Source organism: Ascidiella aspersa, chromosome 9 (genome assembly GCF_963924565.1).
Source record: "Ascidiella aspersa chromosome 9, kaAscAspe10.2, whole genome shotgun sequence".
In the NCBI taxonomy this organism is placed as follows: Eukaryota; Metazoa; Chordata; class Ascidiacea; order Phlebobranchia; family Ascidiidae; genus Ascidiella; species Ascidiella aspersa.
Window position 1 is genome coordinate 6,478,482 of NC_139455.1, and position 20,589 is coordinate 6,499,070.

Genomic DNA, 20,589 nt, shown 5'->3' on the forward strand with positions numbered 1-20,589 from the left:
TCTGCACATTTTCTTTCATTTGTTTTTACCTCGTTCGTTTTATTGCGACTACGCTAAAAAACGTCGTTTTCCCAAATTCCGTGGTTTTGTTTGCCGGCGAAAAAAGAAAAACTTCACGGTGGATGCAGTTAGCGGATTTTCTGTCCAATTGCTGCAGGCCAGGATTAAAAGGGAGTTCGTTAGATCTGTTGTTTATTTTTGAGGTGACGCCACAATATTGCTTTAAAAAAAGTCTGTTAAACACAAAGCACAGTAATAAAGTATTGCGAAGAATTTTGATACTTTAACTGGATTAACGTAATGGCATAGCGACATAGTGGTTCGAATGTAACGCGTGGCAGCAAACAAACAAAAGGAAATAACTGCGATTTTAACCTCCCCTGTGACTAAACAGTTTTGGCCGTACGTAGCAGGATACAATTGGGTGTTAATTAGGCTACCTGTGAAGTAGTGAAGTCATTTGCGTTTTAAACACTTGAGCCCAAGTCGGGCCATTCGTCCGAAAGACTGGAATCCGGTCATTTTGCCTGAAAACTTCAAGTCAATGTTTTGAATACTGACTAAAGTGTTTAAAATTTGATTAGTTTAAAAACTGAACTTTGACTTGGCTTGTTATTTTCATCGACTTGAATCTTTACGATACTAGTGAGCTGTCTCGATTGCGTTAAGACTCGGTGTTATTGTTTGTTTTTAATGTTGATATAAATGCAATTCTTGAGGTCGTTTTAGTGTTGGTTATTCATGTAGATTTTACTTTCTAAAAAGTGCTTTTTTAAAATTATCAATTGTCTTTGAATATCCTGATAAAAAGGTTAAAATGGATTACACTATAGCCTTCTAATATAAAATACTTCAAAATCAAGGGTCTCCGCGTTCTGCTTTAACATGACGTATTAGTTGGGTTTCTTGTCGTGTAACTCATCTCGTAGTCATATTACTTTAGATTTTACAATGTTAACTTTCGGGTGTGTGACTTTCAACTTAAGACATATTACGTACGTAGTCGGAATGTATTTTAGCGATAGTGTCATTTTGCAGCGTTGTCCCTTTCCGTGTCATTGTCCTTATAGGTCGTGCTGCTGATTGGTCCGGTTCTATAACCGTCTCTTCTTTGCACAGTCGTGCATTGGTGTCACTGACATGACACGGCGCAACTATTTCCAATATAGTCGCTTACAAAATGTGTCACGACCCAAAAATGTCGTCATCCTCTTCGCACGGTCGTCCCGCTTCCAGCTTCAGCAGAGGAGTCCTCAGAAGGCACAAGGCTGCGGACGCGAGAAGCACGAATCCCGAGAAGCGGAACGACCAGTCGTAGGTTCCGGTCACGTCGTAGATTGCACCTGAAACAAGGTATAACAAGCATTATTATAAAAAGTTTCAGAGTTGGTAGTCTGCTAGGTAGGGAAAGGTTGCCATGATGGGACACGTTTTTTCAAATGATTGTAATTCTAAGGTATAACAATAATTTTGAATAATATCATGCCTACTTGATACCTCTGCCCTTAACGCTTAAAAAAAACTTACAACTTTGTCTCTAGCGTTCTAACTTTTTTATAAAATCGTCTTAGAAAAAACGTTGTTGTGTCCCGTCTTTAGAAACCAGAGTTTCATATGATGGGACAGTGTGATTCGCAAGATCGGACAGAACGAATCCGTTGTTTTAAATTGATAAATTTGTACCACAAGCATTAAAAACAACTTTAACTCCACCAGCTACACTTACATAAGTTTAAAACTAGCCGGTTTAGAACAGTTTTCAAGAATCTTAGAACGAATTTGCTGTGGTAAGCGAAAATGAATATTTTTAAATTAACAGGACAAGTGCGTGGCAAAGAGTGACTGTCTTGGAACTTTAGTTTTGTTGTGTCTATATTTTTACATTGAATACATTACACAAATATTCTGCCTGTGTAGATAGCTCTCAACACACACGACCTAGGCCAAATTTTGTCTGTTTGCTCGTTTGTTTTTTAGTGGTCTTTTAAACAATAATTTTGTTTTAATTCGAATAGGTATGGTTTTTGTTAAGTGAAGTTTTACCTGCATTTACAATATTTCTTGCAAACATGTTGATGCGGTGATCCATTTTAACCAGGTGCATTTCCTAACGTATTTTATGGATAAGGAAACCGTATAAAATGTTTTACGCCATACATAAAAAATTAAAACCTAACCATATTAAAATTTGTTAGTTGAAAACTTTTGAACTATAACAAAATGTTAGCTTCTTAAAAACAGGTAATGTAAGTTCATTTTTGTCACAATAACCAAAAATGTGGGTTGCAACAAATAGTTCCTCACTTGGGAACGGCCTGTCCCATCCTACGCACCCACATCACCATATACAGATTTTATACAACTTCAACAAATATGAAATAACTCAAATATAAAAATAATAAAACCAGCACGAAAACACCCCTATTTTCTTTAGATTGATATGTTGTAAAAACGCCGTCAGCCTACTGAAACATTTTTTGTGTTAAAATGATGACTTCCATTGGGTGCTTTAAAAAATAATTAAGAATTGGCGCTACCTAATGGCACGTTGAGGTAATCCGTAAGTCCCGACTAAGGCAACGTCCCATCTAGGGCAACCTTCCCCTACGATCAGGCAAGATTTAATTTCGGATAAATACGTTTTGCCAAACTTCTAACGGCTTTAACCTACAAGCATTTTTAACCATTAAAACGCGCTCACTAATGGCAGGCCCCCACTGAAAACGGAATTGTTTAAAACCCGATAACAGCGCCATACGCCTAAAACATTGGACTTCAGATATAAGACCGAAGTTTGAATAACATCATCATCTGAATATAACTCAGTTCGGAATGAGATCAAAACAGAACTTATTTGATAGTCGGAATAAGGTCTAACTCAACCCCATCCATAATCACCAACTCCACTAATTGTTTTTCTCCCCAACTTATTTCAACATCCCTTACCCCTAACAAGGACAAAGCATCTGTGCCAAAATCAACGGCTTGCAAACGTCATAACAACCGAGGCTAAGACGGCAGCGGCGGCTTATTGTCCCGTATAACCTCTCCATATTTTTCTGGATTTTAGTATTTTAGATTTTAACTTGACGTTTTGCGACCTGTAGGTCCAGTTTTATTCCGTCGTAACTATTTATTGCGCATTGTATTTTGTTATGTCGTTGATCTTAATACTATGGTGTTATAGATTTTTCCGCTTTAGAGTTTGTTGCTTTACGGCTTTTATTATGACTTTACAGTCCATATTGTGAGTCTTGTTTGAAAGAAAATAAAACACGATATGGAATCCAATCCACTTGAGTCACAGTACGTCAGTAAACCTGCGCGAAAATGCCGAGTAAATTATTCACGTTACAGTAGCGGGCGACGCCACTGTTTGCCAAAGGATCGACCGGCGATAAGCATTTGGCAACAGCCAGCAGCCTACATAGTTACAGTTCCTCTGCAATACCTGCAATCAGAGGTCCGATTCCGACGCCGATGCCTTCAGTTACCAGCATCCAGCTGTACGCGTCCACGAAACTGTCCCTGCCCAACAAGAGAGCGGCGCTGGCCTTCATCAGACCGTACGCGTTGCCCAGAAAGCCCACAGTGGCTGCGAAGGCGAAAAGACCGCCGATATTTGACCAGAAGGGACTCAGCACGGCAGCCGCTCCCACTATTGTCTGCGCGTAAAAGCAGTGTTTTTGTGCACAGCATATATGCTAAGGGTTTGACTCGAACACATACGACTGGGTATGGTCCGATACTTTATATTATATATTTTATTCCAACCGATAATAATTTTATTTTTTTTAAACCGATATCAAATTTGGACAAAAATTATCGCGAACCGACCAGACACCAAATACCGTCATTGCTCAAACAAGCAAAATAGAAGAAATTGAAACATTGCAACATCTGCGCCGAGCTGTGTGCCAAGTCAGCTAAATTACAAGCTGTGGTTGAGAGGAAATAAGTCGTGTCCATTGCACACTTATGCTTAAAGAGCATAATTTTGCGTTAACTATCATTACTTAAAAATTTATACTTTAAAACGCGCACGACAGTCACCATTATACCTCCTTTTAAGAATCTGCTTCATTTAAACAAATGTCGATGTTACACCAACATCTTAGCGCAGATACCGAACAGTGAGAAACATACTGCGTAACTTGACGTTTTTTAGCGAGATAAAAATAAATAAGGTTTGACTTAGCGTTGTCAATTGTCTAATACACACTTGCTAATCAGTCAACCTAAACCAGCGCTTCTCAACCAGTGGGGGCCATAAGAACATTTGAGGTGGGCCACAGACCAATTTAAAAAGCTAGATTTAGTTTCATTTGTGTCATTATATTTCATTTTAAAGGAATAATGGTTTGGGAGGAATTAAAAAGGAAAGTAAATTTATTGTTCAGCCGCAAGTATCTCATTAATGCACGGTTGATTAAATAATCTGTTTTGAAATATGTTCTGCTGTGTTTTGTTCTAAACCTATTTTAAAGCTTTTTCTTTCATAAAAATTCTATTGGGCCACAGAATTTTTTTGCAAGGTAAATAGGCCACGAAAGCAAAAAGCTTGAGAACCACTGACCTAAACAAATAACGAAAGAGAAAAACTATCCAGCGTTTACGGTCGACCAAACTAAAGACGAAAAACGGCGTTTTGCGCTCGATTTTGGCTTCGCATTAGATTAAGACGCGTGAACCAATTACTTAAAAGGCACGCCGCTTCGAACAGTTTGTTAAACCATGACAAAAAACGAACCGAAAACGATAATATCACTTACAAAAAGGGGTGGTAAGAACTCCCGCCCCCACTGGATACGCCACTGGGGGCAATGGATAGTGTATATTATTTTTAACCTTCTTAAGTAATACATATTACACTTACAAATAATACTAATAATCACATTTTGAAATACCATGGTATCGGACGAGTACCGATACTACCACTTGCAACGGATATCGGCTCCGATCCGATTTTATCGGACATCCAAACGCACGACAAACCAACTTGGCCAGACGCCAGCAAACAGCTATTCATTTAAAGCAATTTCAAAACGAAATTTATAAACATTGAAGCCGTTGTTAAGCCAATTTAAATCGGTTTGAATAGAAATGTTAAGGACGGCTACTTGAGATGTTAACGTTCTCACAATTTAACACTTCAGTGCAAGACTTTTTTGCTTTCAATAACGTATTCAAGTCAATGGAATGTGTAAATTGTTCGACTTTAAAAGTAATATCTGACGTGAGAAAAGCTTGAAACTCAGCATGTAAACAGTTTACAATTGGATGTCCAATTCAACAGATAAAAAAACTAACTTAAATTTAAACCAGGTCATTTTTTAATTGTGCTTATGTACCTAAATGATAGTTTGACTTTTAACAATGAAAAAAATGTAAGTGTTAAACTTCTTTCTGTGTTTGTGTCGACCGTTTAAACCTGCCCAAAAACATTGGATAGGCAACAACCTAGTGAAATCACAGAGATACGGTAAAAAACAACGGTCAGATTTCTCACCTGAAAGCAGCAATAGGACCACAGTGGGTCCAACCTGTAGTAGCTGCAGATTTTTCCAGTGAGAGGCCTTCCAACTATTCCAGCCAGGCCGATGACGGAAGACAGCCATGACGCCACTTGCGAACTGACGTTTTGCTGCCTAAAACGAGATTTAGTAGTGCATAAGATTGAACGTTTGCTATTGGCAATTTGTTCGTTTTTATGTTTATAAAAACATATTTACTACTGCTAGATAGCCCTTTTGAGTAAAAACATTATCCGGATTCGTAACTCTATACACTTGACTAAAATTTATATTCAGGTATACAACCGAGCGTACATATCAGCTCGCTAACCGCAGTTTAAATTCAGTATATTAATGAAGAGCCGCACATAGCGTATAAACGTGTGGTGTATTTTTGTGAAACTGCGCCAAACTATTTAAGGGGCACAATGCGGAGAATTTTTAAAATATGGCTAAATAATGGGTACTTGTGCGTTACCTAAGGCGCCCTTAAACGCGAACACGTATCTGGTTTCACTAACTATTTGAAGCACTTGCACTGCAATATTGAATCGTAGTAGGTAAACTAGGTTAATACCGGGCTTTAAAAAACATTTGTTTTTTAATAAAGTTTGACCTTCCTATATGTTAGATATTACTTTTCATTTAATTGATCAACAAAAATAAGTCAAATCTTGGGCTACAAAGTTTAAAAACTCAGGTAAAATTCCGGAACAGATGTGAAAAGTAACATACTTATATTCTCGCACCTTATTGCCCAAAGGACAAAAACGCTTTAAACTGTTCCGGAGCAGATAAAAACATTCACATAATTGTAGCGTACTTTTACTTTATCAATAGGTTTATGAAGTATTACCATAAAGTTGAAAGAAACCAAAGAACCGAAAAAACCTATCACGTTGCCTCTGTGTTACCTTGCCCTTGCCACCAGGTGAACGTAAGGCACGAACATAGCAACGCACGAGAGTAGGTTGCAGATGAGGATCATGTGGAAGATGGGACGCCTTAAGAGGATCAAAGTTCTGCGGAGGAAGCTTCCGCGATCCGGGAGCTTTTCTCCTTGAAGGGAAACGGAGGTGGAAGGAGCTAATTTCTCCTCATCCGGATGTTCGTCGTGGTCGAAGCTCTTAATTTCGGAGGAATCGAAACGTTTTTTCTTGTTTTGCCAAAAGTTAAGAGGGTGGCGGAGAATGTCCGCGACCGGAACGTAGAAAAACGCACAGAAGCAAAGGTGAAGGCAGTAGGCTCCGGTAAGCAGCATGGCGCCCTGCAGAAGATGTTGTAACGGTGGGAATATACCGGGATTTTGATTAGAACGTATTGTTATATACTTCAGTAGAACTTTGGTGACTTGTTGGCCAATATTTATGTCAGGATTGCTAAGATGCCCGATCAACCTAAACCCCATATTTCGGGCACACTTATATTAAATTACGTCATTAGTCATTTCGATGGTTAAATTTGTTAAATTAACTTATTTGAAAGATTCCATGGTAATGCTTTCTAAGTTACTAGGCTGAAATGTTCGCTTGCTCTGGGAAGCCCATCGTTATCTTCGATTTGAAGTGTAACGTTTTCAGAGAAATTAATGATTCATGGTAAAACAAAACTTAACGTTGTACAGCCAAAACAAGCACAAATTAATTTGTTATCAGATCAGCAATAAAACCACCAGATAATCGTAGGGCTTATATACCACCTCGTATTTGATATGTTGAGCATTGGAAACGGCAACTCATGGTCTCTCTAATGGGATGTCATTGTCCCAGGGTATGAGGGACTTACACAACTCATTTTCAAAATCTTAAGTCCCAGTCTTTTTGAATAATTAACAAGTCAAGTCGCAATTTAGTAAGTCAAGTCCAAGTCAACTCCTTGTAATTAAAATTAAACCTATTAAAATTCGTTAACCCTTTCGATATCGCAAGCTTATTGTTTTACATGCACAAATTTAATTAAATTACCCGTTTTACAAAAATAACATTTATTTCAACCCGAGTGATTTGTCCAAAGACTTAAGTCAAGTAATGTCATTTAAAAGCAGTGTTATAATTGCACTTAAGTGGATCCATTTATTTTTGCCCCAAATACTTGAGTTAAACCAAGTCATTTATAAACAGTAACTTAAGTACACTTAAGTTAAGGCAATTCATTTTGCCCAAAAGACTTATTAGGTCAAGTCATTTAGAAACAGTAACCTAATTGCACCAAAGTCAAGTCAAGTCATTTTACCCAAAAGACGTAAGTCAAGTCATGTCATTTAAAAACATTGACTTAAGTCGGGGGTCAGGAACCCTTTTAGCCAAGGAAGCCATAAAAGCCGAAGGTTTTTGGTTGTATTTCCATGAGAGCCAAATAATGTTTTTTTAACAATTGTTTAGGTTGGCAAAAACAGTAATTTGAACTGGGCCGTTAAAAGTTTTGCAAAACTTAGTTATGGAAGACATGGTACGAACAAGGCCTTTAAGATGCAAAGAGATTTCTTCAAATTTGCCATCAGTCCCAAAACGACAAACAGGATTCGCATAAATATTTCACATAAAGATACGAAAATAATTGTTTTTTGAATAGTTTCAAATTTAAAAAATACAGTTTGAAAGGGTCATCGCCGCTTTTAGTTAAATCAAGTCATAATAAGAAATTAATGCTTAGATTTAACTGCGAGTAAGATTACATTATGAAAAGGCAATACGGCGTCATCAGAAGAGCCATATATGGATCGCGAGCTATAGGTCTTGAACCCTAGCTTAAGTCATTACAATAGTGGTACGGTGCGTTACCTTCCAAGTGTAGGCTTGGCTGAAGCACTGTAGCAGAGTGGTGGCCAGGAACATTCCGGTGCAAGTTCCGCCGCCCAAAGCTCCCTCTGCGAAGGCGCGATCCCGACGAAAGTAGGCGTTCAGCGCCGCGCTCAGCGCAATGTTGGACAGTCCAACGCCGATTCCTGCAACGGGCATTCACGCTAGGCTTTACACACCGGTCCGGAAAACACTGCCATAACACTGGCGCACTCAATTTGTTTTGTGACGCCTTCCATTTTCAGACCGCAAAACTACTTCATCATGTCCCAAGGGTGACCCAGGTCCAACAGATCTAAAACAAGGCAACAAATCCTAACAGAACAAGTGTAAAAGGGGTAAGTCAAGTCGAGTTATTCTAACCCCAAAACTTAAATAGTCACTTAGAAAAAAAAGCCGTAGATCTCCCGCTGCAACCGTTTAGCAACTTGTTAAGTCTCGCTATAACTATTAAATACTTGGCTGTGCTTGAGGCAAAAAGATTCTCAAATATTTTGTTGTAGGTGAGCATGATTTTGGCACAACGATTTATTTATTTATTTGATGTTTTATACAGCAAGCAGCAATCTCCTCGCCTTACATAACAATCGGCGCGAAAATCGATTAGATAAGGATTATGCCGCGATTTAAATCGAGTTTAACGACGTAGTTTAATTTGTGCCAAATCACGATTTGCCATAAAGATGGAGAACAACGATTTCGTTTATTACACGACGGGATGGTTGTGCAGAAATGAGGTGTTATATATTTTTAACTTAGTGGCACTAGGTTGCATTTGTATAAAAAACAATAAATTGGCCTTTGTTTTTCTAATCAATTGTTTTCATAATACTTTTGCAGATCCTTTTCTGTTTGCATATTTAAGTAGCTATTCTACAGCTGTTTCAAGAAACAGAGGGGTCCTAAAACTTTTTTTACCGCGGACCCCTAACACTTTTTTTGCTTTGCGTGGACCACGGTAGTCAAAAGTTTCAAAAAGGACGTCACCATTTTACGTCACAACACAAATAGACTTTGCAGAAATATGAATTAGGTAAAATGGAGTATAAAAACGTTCAGTGCTAAAACGGTTTATTTTTTTAATTAAACTAATTTCTTTAAAAAATTGATTATTTTCTAAATATACAGTTATATTTCAATTTGGCCTTCATGGACCCCTTAAACTAGTTCACGTACCCCAAGGGATCCATGGACCCCAGTTTAAGAACCCTTGATCTAAATAAAGCGGTAAACCAAATCCGGTTTAAGGTATTTAATTCAAACAAACTGCTAGCATAACAATTGAACATTAAGTAAACAACTTAAAATTAAACACTACTTGAAATGAACCTAAACCGCAATTCAATGAACAGTTCTTGTATTATGCCAACACAACAGCCATATTGCAAAACGGAAAAAAGTGCGTGCTCATTGTATATAACTGCGCATTCCTATTGTTTATTAATGCAATCACGGACTCTTTTATAAACATCAATATGGTTTCGGAACCCTAAATTTTGAAACTGATCATTCAGCGAAATTTCGTAACAAAATTGAACTACCATTGCAATCAATGTTATATGTTTAACAGAAAGACAACTATAGAACAAAAAATGTTAGATTCTTATACTGTAGTTACATAAAAATCAATCTATTTTAAATGCACTCGCAACCCCTGCAACATTTACGAACCCATGGTTGGAACCACAAACCGAACACATGGTGTTTCTTTTTATTAAATGATAAAAAAAAATACTTGATCCACTCTGTATTTTGCTGCCTAGTAGACCGAAGCCTGTATACATTGCACTTTTAGACTAGTGTAAATTATTGTGCTAACCAACGCTTGATAAGTTCGGTCGTTGTACGCACCAGTCATCAAACCGTATGAGAACATCAGAGCAGAAAGACTATTGGCAAAATAGCTGACGGAAAGACCCAAAAACATAAAGAATCCGCCAAGAAATCCAGTTATTCTGTTTCCAATTCGGTCGCTGACTGCACCGTAGATGGGCCCTTTGAAGTGTGTAAGAATGATTTTAGCCTTTAACCTTATTTGGCGTACAAATAAAATGTAAAATTTAAAACGGAATCATAACGCCATTAAAGAATGTGTTGTAAACATATTGCGGAACAAAAAAAAATGTTAGGCCTATTGGGTTAAAAAACAAATTTCCCTAAAATTGGCAACAGTTTTCCCAACACGTCACAAAATTGTCGCCAACTGCTATGAATAAAAACCGTTTTCAGGAATTCAGACGGCGGTTTCGGCCAAAACTATGCCGTCCAGCAAATGTTCCTTTTCCGGTGAAAGGTGGGATTAAACGCTTAGAACAGTGGTTCTCAAACTTTTTAAGCTTGCGGCACACTAAAAAAATCTTAAATACTTCGAGGCACACTTTAAACAGAGCAACAATAGAGTAATGTTATAATTGCTTTTAACACACGACGAGCTATTTGCAAATGTCTCAATATTATTAACTTGTAATGGACAGTGCGTATTTAAGTTTAAAATACTTGGGTGTATGCTTATTGGTAATCCAAATTACTTATTTTCCAAAATTACAAAATTTTCGCTGCATACTTGGTAATCTATGGAGCACACTTATGTGTGCCGCGGCACACAGTTTGGGAATCACTGACTTGTCTTTATAAACAGTATACGCACAAACTTACCGCCGAGGCAGGCGACTACAGCCGGAAAGCTGCCTACCAGTGAAACGCTCCTGGCTGGCGCATCAAAGTAGTTCACCCAGTCAGCGTACAGCACCCCGACTGCGTACAAGGTGCCATAGCTAAGGCCGCCACCAATGCAGGTCGCCAGCAGAACCAGCCATCTGTATTTGAGCGAGACCTCGCAGCCGTCATTTTTGGGTGACATAGGCCTTTTCTAAACGCGCCCTAAAAGAAACACAACATTTGAATTTAGGGTAAACAGGAACCGGCCGGCAGGCTGAATGGTGTGACGCCGAAAACCGCAGTCATTTTCCGCCTGTCACAACAAATTCCGCTTTGGAGGGTGGGGAGAGTCGATATTTGTCATTGCTCGTAGATTAGATTAACCGAACGTAATTCGCGTCACACTCGTTATGACATAGAGTGTTTTATTTTAGCTTTAGCACTTAATGAAGTGCTACCTAACTAACAAAGTAATACAGCGACTAAGCGCCTTCACATTGGCGTATAAATATGATATCATCAATTTTTCTTTCCTTTCTTTCTAAATTTTCCTATTGCAAACCTTGCTGTGTCACCGACAGTCTCTCTGCTTGATTAGTCAAGTAAAACTTTAGGAATATAAGGGTAACTTGTATACGTTTGTAACTGTACTGATGGCTGGTACCTTACAGCGAAGGTAAACACCTAAGGTTCATTGCAGGGTTGAGCGGCCTGACTGCTCCTCATAGTCTCAACTTAGTATCGCGGCTGGCATTGTACCGGGCTTTGTTGTTATCCTAATACAGTACAGCACACGAAAGGCGTGACGAGGGCTTGAACCTGCCGGCGCATTTACGTAAGCTAAAAATAGCCAAACACAGTAAAAGTAAACACCGTGGGGTGAAGCATTGTTCGTCAGGAACAGGCAGGCCTTACACATACACGCGTTCAGTACACTTTATTTGCATATTTGTACGTCCATTGCAGTTACATAGCAGTTTTCAACAACGTGAAATACTCATTTCAGGGAAATAAACATTGCCTTTATAATAGTTGCGGGCCAGTTGTTGCATAAACGTCGGAGCAATTTTGCAAAACAAAACAATTGGTGGCAGGTATTTTGCGCACAAGTTAACTGGTATATAACCGACTGTTATGCTTTCCTACCAGCTTTTAGATGGGTAACTATGACTTAGGTGCAACATTTCACGAATTAATTACACAGAGAACACTCATGGGGACCAATCCTCATTCCCTAAAGCTTCTATCCTTCTTCGACTGGATTGTATGAGTGTATTATGACTCGTGCTGCTGCAACTGACAATGAAAGCAAGCATTAGCATCATTTCCGCTAATGTTGACGCTGTGTCACGCGCAGCAAGTGCAGTGTTTGTTTCAGGGAACCTCATGGCATTTACTGCAAAAGGCGTTTGAGGTTAGCAGAAAAAAATGATTGTTTAGTTTTAACAATAGAATCAACAAAAAGGAGATCCTCAGACAAACACAAATATCGAATATACCAATACCACATAAACAGCACAGCCAATTAGCTATACTACAAAATATTCTCCAATTAAGAAGTAGTGTTGACCTTTTGCAACAACTATAAATACCAGCAAAAGAATCAAAAAAGGATCCCACCTTCATCGATATGTTCAATAAACTCGTAAATTCGCTTTACTAATTCCATTACACTGAGCTAACATTAACGCAACGCACCTTGAGAAAAGACTATTTGTTTTAATATGATGGCTTTTTATTACCGTACCATTCAGGTTCTTAAGAGTTTTTTCACTGCGAGTCTATTACACTGTTACAGTTTGCGTGTTGGAATTGTATTTTTTATCGTTTGCATCGTTTCCTGTAACAGAGCGATTAAAATTGCTCGTTTTTTGTTTAGCTTTTGTCACTTTTATCCGAATAATGTTTTATATTTGCTTGTCTTTGTGTATATGGCTGCGCTGTATAGAATCGAGCTTTGTTCAGACAGCAGATATGCAGTTTAGACACAAAATACAAAGTTACCAAGCCTGTAAGACCAACAGAGAGCAAGCAGTACTTTTTAACCTGGTTCTCTTTCCTGTGGTTCGATTTTGCTACGTGAACTAAGGCTGTCTGCAAACAAACTTAAGTTCTACATACTTAGTTAAACAAACTTTTGTCTTGCGCTATTGGAAACTAAACCATGGGTTACTTTTCCACAATTACTGATTCTGTGACTGTCAAACACCTGAAAAACAGTGTCGGTTTAGTGCACAGTGTTTCTGAACCAAAACCATCACGGCTACATAGACTTCTAAGCGTGCCAATGCACTCGAATTGCTTTGTTCTACCAAGGCACAACGGCGAATGTTTGCTTGACGACCTTTAATCTGTTTTGCAAATCAACACTGCCGAACACCAGACTTGCTGTCTTTCCGCTAACGTGTTATTTTAAATTGTTTATTTGTGTTTTTGCTGTGTTTTTAGTGGACAACATTTGTATAATGTTTTTTCAATACTACTATAATACTAATAACGAATTTAAACTTTGGGTACACTATGCACGGATCTGTAACGTAGTTGATAATAAATTGCAAAGCCAAAAAGGTCGAGTAAATCGACAGCATCTTGATTAAGACGTTTCGATACGAGCTTGTATCATCTTCAGTTATTGTGACTGAGAAGCATTTCAAGCATCACTTATAAGAGATGGGGCCCAATTGTTATCAGTCTGAGTTTCGAAAGTTGGGGCATTATTTAGTACCTTCAGGTGTTGAACAGGTACAGTGGTCTTGATAATTTATTATCAATTTAAACTTTTATCGTGAAATTAATGTATAACATTTTAATGACATTCCGTTAATTTAAAAACATACTTAAAACTGTGCTATTCAAACAACATCCCAAATAGAAAGTATATAGTTCAAGTTTCAGCTATCAAGGCTACAATCAACTATTAGAGGCGCTAAGAAGCTGATTTCAGCGATAATCTCGTTTTCGGTCTAGTAGTCGGAGAGTGAACACCTGGCGGAGTGCCATTTGTTACATAAGTCACAACACAGAAAAAAAAACAGACAAAGTGGTCAAAGCTGTAAATACGGTTGTTTGCGGCTCTCTGGTGGTTTTCAAAATTTTGTGCCTTCTAATAAATGGACGAGCCACATTATGCCTGTTTAAAAATTCGTTTATACCGGAAGCTTTTAACATTTCCGTTTTTTGCTGCCGACAGTTTATTTCAAGCTCATGGTTTTTACTGGAACGACTGAGAACGGTACTAATATTATTAATACTTTTCGTAAAAAAACAAATAAATGCGACTCAGGCACACTAAACGTCCGTTTAAACTACAGCTGAGCTGAACAAAGCGTATTTTGCATTACATTTTTATTGTTTTGAGCGTTCCACGCTTTGCTAATCTCAAGCCCGGCGCAGCAAAAAATACTTAGTAGAGTAATTTCCCCGCTTTGCTTGAATGCGTTCAAAGCGTGAAGGTGATTGCTTTGGCTTGCGTTTTGAAAAGCGTATTTTTAGTTGTAAAATGTGGCTACCTACCAACAATGTAGTCAATTTGTTGTGATACGGATTTTTCTAATTGTATTAAAGATCACCATTATTTCCTATGCCAGTTATTTTAATGTACCAGGCTACAATCAAACTGGAGGTTACAATAAACAGCTGATTAATCATGTGACTTTTGTAAACAATAGGCTCAACGCAGCCATAGTACAAATGCAATTTTACGCCCTGCTCAGCTCAGCTGTTGTGTAAACGGACCTTAAGCGGTAACTCAAGTTAGGCATGGCCATGAATATCGGATCAGAAACGATAACGGCAGGCAGCAGTATTGCATCGGTGCCGATCCGACAAAAAAATCAATTTAAGCAGTTTAGCCTAAAGGTTTGCAATGTAACTGTGCTTTTTTCACTTTTGAAAGTCACACTTCTTAAATAAAAGGCATATTAAGAACAAAGCATTGAATAGGCCAGACAGGTTTACCGGCAAACGTCTGAATCATGCTCGGGCCTGCGCGGTTCGGTTTTCTTTGCAGTCAATATTGAAATCTGCATTCAACAATATATCGATATTTGTAGCATATGTGAAATGTAAAATTGGGTTTGGAAAAAGCACAATAAATATTCGAGCGATTATTGATCCGTTAAAGGCCCGTTTACACTACAGCTGCACTGAGCTGCACTGGGCGTGAAATTGTTTTCACTTCAGCTGCAGTGAGCTGCGCTGGGCGTAAAAATCGCTCCAAACGTAATGTGTTTCTATAGCTGCACTGGGCTTGAGTTTAGCAAAGCGTGAAAATCGCTCCAAAGCGTATTTTTAAGCTAGCTGCAGCTGCTGCACGGGGCTTGAGTTTAGCAAAGCTTGAAACGCTCGCCACAATAGAATTTAAATGCAAATTACGCTTTGCTCAGCTCAGTGCAGCTGTAGTGTAAACGGGCCTTTAGACTTGTAATCGGCACAAAACAAACTAGTTTCACTGTATAATTTGTTGACTTATTTATCATTTGGCAAATCTCTGCTGTGAAAAGCTTGAAATACTTTCAAGATTTCCCCAAGGTTAGAAAAAGGGGGCTAAAGTCAAAAAACTTTTAAGCAAAAGTGTAGGAAAACTGTCAGTACACCGAATTTTATCATATTCTGTAAATAACCCTTTCCCTACTTAGAAAAACACAAAAAGATCGACGGGTTTAGGACTTATTCCGAGCAGTGTTGCGACGTTTATGTTGTTCTAATTTTGATCTTATGGCTGGAGTTTCACTGCTACATCTTGCCAGTCAGTTTGAGAAATTGTAGGGATCGGATCGGAGCCGATACCCGATGCCAAGTGGTAGTATCGGTACTCGTCCGATACTAGAATGGGATCGGTGCCGAACCGATACCAAGTTAACAACAAAACAACTAGAGATGGTTATCTTAAAATACAAATATATTAATTAATATTTTCCAGGTTAATAACTAGAGGTAACTAACCTAATAACTAGGGCGAATATTTTTTGACCTAAAAAATAGGAAATTTTGACCTGAAACAATTTTGACAAATTTTAACCTAAATATAAATTATTTTGACAAAATTTCGACCTGTTAGAAATACATTCATTTAAATGAGCTAGACGATATTAATCACGCGTTTTTTATACCGTATATTGCTCTAATAAAGATATAATACGGTTAAAATGACTTTGGACACAAATCAAAACTATTTTTTTTTTGATAAAATTGAGCAATAAATAATTTCAAAACAACTGAACGACGAATTTCAAAAAGCTGACTTTATATTTATTTTAATTTTGGAAACGATATATGTGCATTTTTATTTGATTTTGACTTTACAAATTTTTGACAAAATTTGACCTAACGTGTAAATTTTGACAAAATAGTTTGTAAAAAAATCGATTTTCACGAAAAACTTTACCGCCGTAAAAGGTTGATGTAGAAACAAAAACATTTCCTGTTTATTTCGTAAGAAGGCAACAAAAATCGTTAGTGTGCTGATATAATATATTCGCATCTATTGGAAGTATTCAACACTTTTACAAAGAATTATTTTTTAAGTTAAAGGGCATTTTTAATTGTGTTTTTCCTAGAATGAATTTAATTGGTTTGTAAATCTGCTGTTACGTCACAATTAAGGTTAACAATAAACTTGATTTATTTTGAGAATAATTCAACAAATTTGCTGAATTTCATTATGATTAAAGCTGTGTTAACGTTTTGAAATCTGCCTAATTTATGATTTGGTGTTCAGCGCGAAAACAAAGTTAAAACCTTCCAGGGTTTAACAGAACGTATTTTCCGTATTTCAGGTTTGTTGCAAGATTTGCTTTTGATAAGTTACTAACCTAAGCGTTATCTTGGTTTGGTATACATTTGGCTCATCTCTAGTTAGTACTTACACAGACAGTAAACCGGTGAAGGGTAAGTTTAGGTGATAAATTATTTATGTAGACCTTATAACACGCAAATAGTTGATTCGGCAAAAAGGTTGTTGTTCTAAAAAACTGTGTTGTTCCCAGTAAACTCGTTCGTAAAACAATTTGAAAGAACTGTCAGTTGCTAAAGTCAAGTAACAGTTGAGTAATAATTCAAGCAAGCAAACTCTTAGTCCCTGTCAAAAAAATTAAAAGTCAAACTTAAAAAAATGGTTTATATGCAAAAATTAAGATCTATCCCAGTTAAAAAAATGTTTATTTAGTCATTTTCTACAAAAGACAAGTCACTCGAAAACTGTGCTTTGTCTAAAATTAAATTAATTTTGTGAAACCAATAACATATTACTTTTCCAAAAATCGTAATATTAAATGTGATTTAGCATTTTAACATGTATTAAACATAAATTCGCAATAAAAAAAATTTCTGTTACATTTTGTGGGAAAAATTACATAAATCGATTTTAACCGACTTACGATGTTTAAAAGAAAAAAATAACAATAACCTCTTTAAAATCTGCATAAATTTATTGTTTACATTTTTGTTAAATTCTTCTTTGTTTTTCATATTCTTTTATTGTTAAACCTGTTCTGGATTCTTCTTTAACAATAATTGAGATACAATGATATTTAACATTTGTTATAAAATCCATGCTGCAAACAACTTTTCGAAGATTTTTTGCAATTTGTTAATCCCCCCACAAACCGGTTTTAACTAAATGTTTTATTCGGAAAATAAATATTTTTCGATTTTTTTTTAATTTTTATGTAAACCAGTTAATTTGAACAAAAAGTAAATTTTCGTGAATTCATTTTGTTAAATTAAAAAAATATTCGAAAGATAACGGAAATATTTTTGTGCATTTTGATTTTTTTTTTAAATGAAATTATATAGTTCTCTGGCAAGTTCGTTTTAATCTAGCCATTCATGGAATAGACTGAAAATTTTGAACACCATAAACAATTTACCTATTTGGATTACCCTGTCTGTTACACACAATCGATAAAATTCAACATATATTTTATTTGTCAAGCTAAGCTAACCGTTTCTTAAGTTTCTAAAAAAAAGTCGGAACAAAAACAGGAAAACGCCAATAATATATATATAACAGTAAGTGTACAGGTCAACGAGCATTCGAAAAGACGGACAAAAAAGGCACAGCAAGCAAACAAAACTATGGATTGTATTTCAGTTCGATCAGTTCAGTATCTAGTTGTTAAGTTGACAGATAAGAGCAACACCACGGCCGATCCAGTGAGCGTCTGGTTTGTCAGTAAGCAAAGTCATGCCGATGACGAAGTTGGTGGAGTGTCCGGTGGTTGAGAGGACTCCCCTACGTTCGGTGGTCTTGTACACCGGCGCCAAGTAGCACTGGTGATCTGGGATGTCGCCCTGCAAAAAGGTATGCCATGATTTAAAGTTATGATGATGAGATAACGTTGAAGGGATAAGCAAACGACTTCTGTTTCCTCTTTTTGGCCGAGACGCCTATTTGTGTGCCCTTACCGACTGTGATGTGTTATACAAAATAGATGCATTTGTACAGTTGGTTTTCATCCATTACTGACAGACAATTTGATTTGCAAAATATAAGGAGCAAATGCATAGCCCAGTCTAGACGTAATATAACCAAGAACTTTTGAGCATGTTCAAGCAAGCTAAAAAGATTTGAAAATATGTGAAATAAGTTTAATGCAGAAAACAGTCGTTAAAATGGACAACAACATAAAATTAAAAGGAAACATGACAGTGGCTGGTGCTTAATCTGTAGCAAGCTTAGACGATAAAATTTTGTTTAAACGTAAAACTAGAAAAAATCCGTTGATAGTTTTGCAAGGCTGTGGCGTACCTTCTTAATAGGAATGAGCAGGATCTTTGGCATGTAATCGTACAGAGCCTTGGGAGTCGACTCGGCCAGTTTCTTCGTTTTTCTGTCCCATCTAGCACCTTCCAAGTACAGACCAAACACGTAGGCACCTACAACCAAAGAAGAATTGGTTTGCGCCGAAAAAATATTCTAGTCTACGTCATGAAATTCGTTGGCATTTTTTATTTGTGGAATGATAATCAAAAAAAGTGAAAAGTCAGCACTTGACCCACAAGAATACAAAAAAGCAAACGTCTCCATAAAAGACTACACTGAGCCACTATCATGTTGAATTGAAAAGCCCTCAATGATCAGTTTACTGCATTGGTGTTTATTTCATAAATCAAAAAAGTATTTCACAGCAGTTTCGCGTACAAAACGAAACAAAGATGCATCGCCTAGGTAAGTTATTCCCAACCTTTTTATATAGGTGGCAAAACAGAAAAGTGTTACAATTCACGGCCTACTCAAAAATTACACAAAAATGTGTTTTTTTCTCGTGAAACTGTAAGTGTAAAACGACAGTCGGATAACTAGCATAGTACGTTAATATTCTGAATCACTTTGATACCTAAAACTACGAACATCAGACAGGTTTACACAAATTGCATTCTATTAATAGACCCACGACAAGTTATATGAGACAGAAAAAACAAATGGTTAAAGGAGTCAGAAGGAGATTATAATATATAGTCACGTTACAAAGGGTTATTATAAGAACCTATCCCTACATATTGCGCAGAGAAATTTGGAAACTGATTGGTAATTCGCAAAAGGCAGAGATAACTACAAAACTTTGACCAAATTTCTCTCCGTGGCCCAACTGAAAACTGCTCTATGACTTGCGGGTCGGAAAACGTTAGCCTATAAAGGAAACAAAACAGCTACTTTAAGCGACCACATACCGTCCTCGGGCGCCTGTTTGTATTCCTTGTCCTCAACGACCTGATAGTCGAAGTTAAGCAAGTCGATGGGGATCGTGTACTTCCGGGCGTAGTTCTGCCGTACGCCGGTCAAGAAAGCCTGGGTGAAGAAGAAGCCGGAAACCCAGAACTGCGGCGGCGGTCCGTTGTCGTACCACAGCTGCACGAGAATAAGCCAAAATTTAAATAAATATTTGCGCGAATCGGTCGGTTGCGGTGCAAGGCAAAAAAGTCTTTGTCCGGTCGAGGCAGGGCTGGATTAACTATAAGCGGAATAGGCACGTGCTTAGGGCACCAAGGAAAGGGGGGCACCACAGAAATTTTCTTTGCCGAATGTTCAATGAAAGAAACACACACATTGTCAAGTTGCTTGTACTAATAGAATGTAGCAAGCATTGGCGTTATGTTTATATTCGACTCGCTCCCCTCTGAGCCTGAGTAGCACAGTTGGTAGAGCGACGGTCCCGGTATGACCGGAGGTCGTGAGTTCGAACCTCATTGATCGACAGATTCGGCGAGTCTGTAATGGCTTTTCGGTGTACCGAACTTTCAATTGGTGTCTCAGTGTTTAATGTACAATTCGAGTTGGTGAGACATCTTAGACCTGAATAGTGCCCGATTTTTGAGTCTAAATTAAAAAAACAAAACATAGCCCAAATCTTAAGATGATAAATCCGTACGAGGGTCAATGCAAGCCTCATTAAAAAAAAACATTTTCTCACCTGGAGGAAATTTAGTCTCTCGAGGAAGTCATTGACGTAACCACCGAGCGGTTTGAGGCTCGGGTAGCTCTTCTTCATCCACATCTGCGGGATCTTGCCCTGGAGGATGTTGTTGAGCACCTCTTCCAGGTCGCCGCTCATCACCACCAAGCCCTGAGCGAACATCCCGGATCACCAGTTTGTAATGACAGAATTTAAAAAAGCGAC

At 37.6% G+C, this 20,589-nt stretch overlaps 2 protein-coding genes across 2 annotated transcripts in view; both read right to left on the reverse strand.

Annotated features, from left to right (window-relative positions):
- Positions 1-191: 191 nt before the first annotated feature.
- LOC146132089 (monocarboxylate transporter 13-like) lies at positions 192-11,295 on the reverse strand. Its single transcript, XM_083397026.1, has 7 exons — positions 10,967-11,295; positions 10,163-10,306; positions 8,294-8,457; positions 6,428-6,780; positions 5,510-5,648; positions 3,452-3,665; positions 192-1,343 (listed from the first exon to the last, which is right to left on the reverse strand). Exons 1-7 carry the CDS (start codon positions 11,169-11,171, stop codon positions 1,186-1,188), a joined length of 1,377 nt encoding a protein of 458 aa, XP_083253152.1. The 5' UTR covers positions 11,172-11,295; the 3' UTR covers positions 192-1,185.
- Positions 11,296-17,880: 6,585 nt separating this feature from the next.
- Positions 17,881-20,589, reverse strand: part of LOC146132090 (dynein axonemal heavy chain 7-like) — a 75,004-nt gene continuing 72,295 nt past the window's right edge. The window contains exons 74-77 of the mRNA XM_083396404.1: positions 20,383-20,535; positions 19,643-19,820; positions 18,720-18,847; positions 17,881-18,262 (exon numbers count right to left, since the gene is read on the reverse strand). Of these exons, the coding sequence (XP_083252530.1) occupies positions 18,080-18,262; positions 18,720-18,847; positions 19,643-19,820; positions 20,383-20,535 (642 nt within the window). The 3' untranslated portion in view covers positions 17,881-18,079. The remainder of the gene's footprint in view (positions 18,263-18,719; positions 18,848-19,642; positions 19,821-20,382; positions 20,536-20,589) is intronic.